A 4,926-nucleotide genomic window follows, 5' to 3' on the forward strand; every position below is an offset into this window, starting at 1 on the left:
GGGGGGGTATTCAAGTTGATATTGTTTCTATGTCACATTAAATTTTTGACTCTTCTCTTGCAGAACCTCAACTCAGAGGGATTGTGACCCGTTTGCTCAGCCAAGTTGGATATTACCTTCAATTTCTTCCTGATGGGACCATATCGGGGACCACCGAGGAACTGAGCCCTTATAGTGAGTAGAAAGTTTTTTGGTTTTTTTAATAGAAAATTCCTTCACTCTGTAAAAACAAGTCATTGGGTGCGTACAAGAAACGCATTCTACCTGGTCCCGCCTTCTGTGTTTTCATTTTTGGGATTTCTGTAGTTGTGATTAGGGATGCACCCATACCGATACTAGTATTGATATAGGTGCCGATACCGAGTATTTGGGCGAGTACTAGGGTTGCCACCTGTCCAGGATTCGCCCGGACAGTCCGGGTTTTGAATGCTCTGTCCAGGTTTCATGGCGGCGGAAACTCGGACACAAGATGTGAGGCAGACAGGGAGCAACCAAAATTAAGCTATGGACCCTCACTGGTCCCCCACGGAAAATATTTACATATGAATGGGCGGCGCTATTGACATATGAATAAGCTGTGACTCGTTCTCCCCAAAAAATATCAGAGCGTTCGGGTTTCACTTGAAGAAAAGGTGGCAACCTTAGCGAGTACTCGCCCAAATGCTCCGATGCCTAGCACGAGTACTTCCTGTATCAGGAAGCCGGGCAGCGCGTCATTGGTCGGTTTCCTGATTGGCCGGGAAGCGTCTCCACGCTCTCTCGTCACTTGACGAGGGAGCATGGAACCGGCCTTTCCGGCCATTCGGAAAGCAGGGCGTCGCGTCATTACACGGCGCCCAGCTTCCTGATTGGCAGTCCAGACGGCTCCGGCTGGGTACCGGAGGAAGGCCGCGTTCTGGCTGGAGAGGCCCCCCGGGGGGGACAGGCTGGACTTACCAAGGTAAGAGGGGACTTTCTTGTTAATCGGGAAGCCGGGTGGCGAGTCATTACACGCCACCTGGCTTCCTGAACGGGACTTCCGTTACTCGGTAATTGATATTGGCGAGTACCGGAAAAAAAAATTATCGGTACTCGGTACCAAAATACCGGTATCGGTCCATCCCTAGTTGTGATCGTAGGTCTGGAATCCTCCGAGGAGCTTTGTGTGTGGAGGAATGTGCGCCATTCAGAACTATATCTGTAAAAAAATAAGTCAAGGCGGCTGGACTGGCTGCATTTTACTTGAAGACGTTTCACTGGACATCCGACCAGCATTCTCAGTTCAGAACGACTTGTATCAGAAATTCTCTGGGAGTAAATACGGGGAATGTGGCTCCAATCCACATCATCTGTTAGTGGCAACCAGGTGTTGATTGAATTTGCATCATTGGAGTCTGGGAGGTGTTATACTGCATTCAGAACTAGAACTTTCAGATTGGGCCTAGACATGTGAGGAGTGAACAGCTCTCTGACACTATTCTTGTAGGCCTGAGGGTCTAGATAAAGTTAATCACGTATAACCCCACAAACCATCAAAGAATCCTCACACACCATGCAACCTTCTCTCAGTGGGAAGGGTCTTCACTATGTGGGATCATCACTCATTTCCCAGAAATTATGAGGAATATGTATCATCTCTCATTAGATCCAACATATGGGGAGATGAGAGTTATTTCTTTGGATAGCATATGGTTGCCACCTGTCCAGGATTCACCCGGACAGTCCAGGTTTTGAATGCCGTGTCCGGGTTTCATGGCAGCAGAAACCTGGACACATGTCAGGCAGACAGGGGGCAACCAAAATTAAGATAGAGGCTACTGCGCCCCCCACTGAAAATAGTCTCAACTGTGATATTTACATATGAATAATCCGCGACTCATTCTCCCAAAAAAATGTTCGCACGTCCCTTGAGTGTTCGGGTTTCGCTTGAAGAAAACCCTAGGATAGCATTAACTATAAGCTGCATGCGGATGCAATATACAGTAGTATGCAGGGCCGGATTTCCCACAAGGCCAACCAAGGTCCGGCCTCGGGGCAGCAGGGAGTAGAGGGGCAGCAGGTGTGTGGAATTCCTATCTCCTGATGCCCGGGACATGCAGTTCCAGGCGCCGGGCGGGTAGTTGTTTCCTACATTTAGCCCGGCTTTGGGCAATCAGGGCTAAATGTACAGCGGAGAAGCCGCCTCTTGTTTTGTACAAGTGATCCCGGCTATGTCGCAGAGATCAGTTGTATGCAGCCTGCAGGTCTGACACTCTCCATGGGGGAGGGGGGAGTGTTGTGGGTAGGGGGGCGCATTGAGGAACCTGGCCTTGGGGCAGCAGAGAGAGAGAAAATGCGGCCCTGGTAGCATGTCCTGGCTTTATAGAACCACCTTGGTACTAACCAAACTCATGTACTGTGCCTGGGGAGCCATGTTGTGTTTGGACTTGCTGGGATCGGGATGATGCTCTGGTATCGGAAATCCTAACTCCGACCCATCTGGTCCACATAACCTATGGCCATTTCTAGGGCCGGATTTACTCTCTCTGCTGGCCAGGTTCCTCCTCCCAACACAGCTTGGTTACCGAGTTGGCTGGTGGAACGGGGAGGAGCTTCGGCAGACTGGGGGTTGCCTCACCCAGCACAGAAGGCATGGCACGCCACTGGATAGATCTTGTCGATGGTCCCCACACATTGTCGGTGATAATTGTTTCAGGTTGGTGTAAATGGCTTCTTTCACACCAGTTGTCCTCTTTGTTCACCTCCCTGTCCTGACAAGAGTTTTCCTTCCTAAGGTGTGTCCTGACCTGGGGTGACATTCCTCCATCTCCAGGCCCCAAGCTGCCTATTCCAATCCTAATGGTGGACATCTGTCTCCTCTGTATACCAGACATCCTGTGATATGGACTCTCCTCTGTACTTTGATATCACATCTATATATTGTACACTTTGTGCCTTCTATCAGAGGAAGTCAATGTCACGGCATTGGAGTCGTATCATTCTGGGGCAATGCGTGACTTCTCGGACTTTATCACAGCTGACGCGTTCTCTGGATGTGATGACCAACTTTCAGATGGAACATGCGGGTTGCCTCAGTGTAAAGGTGGCCAGGGCCGTCTTTAATATTAATTGGGCCCTGGGCAAGATTTTGCTGATGGTCCCCCACAACCCTCCCACCGGCATCACCTGCCCCCCACCCCCCACATACACACTTCCCGACCCAGGCCCCCGTATCCACCTACATCACCTTTTCCTGAAAAGAATCTAAAAATATATTTTGTTTATATATATATAGTTCAATGCAATAAACTCAGGACTCTGCAACACGACTGACTCATTACTCCACAGCCAGCATCGTCCTCCCCCAAGCTTCCCTTCCCATCCCCAGCATCATCATTATCCTCTGCCGGCCAGGTGCTCTGGTCTCTGGAGCAGCATACAATGGGCAGAGATTAGCACAGCTTCATCTGCTCCCAGCACTCTCTGATCGGCGGGGCCTCCTCCATCGTCCGGCCGCTCGGCTCCTCCTCTCTGCCGATGCTGGCCTTGGCTGTCAATACACCGGCAGTCCACTGGCTTAGTCCACCTCTGCCACCTGCGGTGCTGCTGCTTTTCTGCCTGCCGCTGTGGGCCCCTCTAAATTATGGCGCCCAGGGCAGTTGCAACCTTTTGCCCTGCGGTAAAGACGGCCCTGAAGGTGGCCATACACTTTACAACCCTGGCAAGACCTTTGTCTTGCCAGGGTTGTAAAGTACTTAAAAAAACGTACGATCTGCCCATCTTGGACAGGCAGATCGTACTTGCGATCATCGCAAGTCCGCCCCCCTGACGGGCGGGCTTGCGATGACTGCAATGAGGGGCGGGCTTCCGATGACTGCAAACGGGCAGTGTGTGCGCACACCGGCCCGTTGGGCAGTTGTCGAACCAGCAGGCCACCAACTCGCCGAGAATCGTAGGATTCCCGGCGGGTTTTCCAGCCTGCTGGTTCGACGGAAGACGTGCGACCGTACAGTAGAAACGGTCGCACGCCTTCCGTACACTGCACGATTATCGTACGATCGCGGGATTTCGTACGAGAATCGTGCAGTGTATGCGCACCTTAAGAGTTCCGTGACGGCTTCTACCAAACAGAGAGAGATTAGGCTGGCTGACCTCCTCCTCAAAGGTCAACTCCAGCCAAAACCTTTTTTTTCATTTTGATTTGATGGCCCATTTACGTCTCTGCGTTGGATTAACATGCATCCAGAGTTCAAGGCGCAGGTATTGGCACTGAGAGTATAGCTGGCCTGTGTAATTTTCTTGACAAGGGTCATTTAGCCACCTAGATGTTCCCCTAAAAGACATCAATTTGGCACTTTTTGAGTTGAGATCACCTTTATGGAGACATTATATAACTAGAGGAGACTGGGAGGGTGAATTGGCTGGGCCCCCCTTGATGGTTTCCTCCAATGGCCTCGATAGATGTGAAATACCGGTGCTGGTGCACTATGGGGGATATTCTGTATTCAATCCGAATTGTTGAGTCACGGAAGACTACACCCTTAATATGGCGAGCCAACGTCTCCTAACGCGCCACGCCGGCCAGAATGGTATTTATTTTTACGGTATTTGGCAAGAAAAATGAAATCTGCGGATGGCCGGTGCTGAGCTCCATAGAGAGATGCAATCTGAGATCTATGGTGCGCCGTACCTGCCAAAAGAAACGTCTATCCAATCGTACGCCCTGCTGACCCGGTTTTCTTATACGCGGGCCCATTGGCAAGTCCTGACAATGGTCCGGTGTCTACAGTGCTTTCCAGGCTTTCAGGAAGTGTCTGAACGGGATGTGTGTTGTCTTCAGATTTTTGTTGTTGAGTATTTTTGTTTTTGGTCAGTTGTTCATATCTACAACTTGCAGCCAGCAGGTGGCGAGCTCTCTGAAGGCTCCTTCTGCTGCTGTTGTGCTAAAAACCAGAAACAAAAGAGAGC

At 50.6% G+C, this 4,926-nt stretch overlaps 1 protein-coding gene across 1 annotated transcript in view; it reads left to right on the plus strand.

Annotated features, from left to right (window-relative positions):
• FGF11 (fibroblast growth factor 11) overlaps nucleotides 1–4,926 on the plus strand; it is a 37,258-nt gene that overhangs the window by 2,097 nt on the left and 30,235 nt on the right. Inside the window, exon 2 of the mRNA XM_018573842.1 lies at nucleotides 64–174. Within this exon, the coding sequence (XP_018429344.1) occupies nucleotides 64–174 (111 nt within the window). The remainder of the gene's footprint in view (nucleotides 1–63; nucleotides 175–4,926) is intronic.

Source organism: Nanorana parkeri, unplaced genomic scaffold (assembly GCF_000935625.1).
Source record: "Nanorana parkeri isolate BGI_ZX_2015 unplaced genomic scaffold, ASM93562v1 scaffold2568, whole genome shotgun sequence".
Lineage (NCBI taxonomy): Eukaryota > Metazoa > Chordata > Amphibia > Anura > Dicroglossidae > Nanorana > Nanorana parkeri.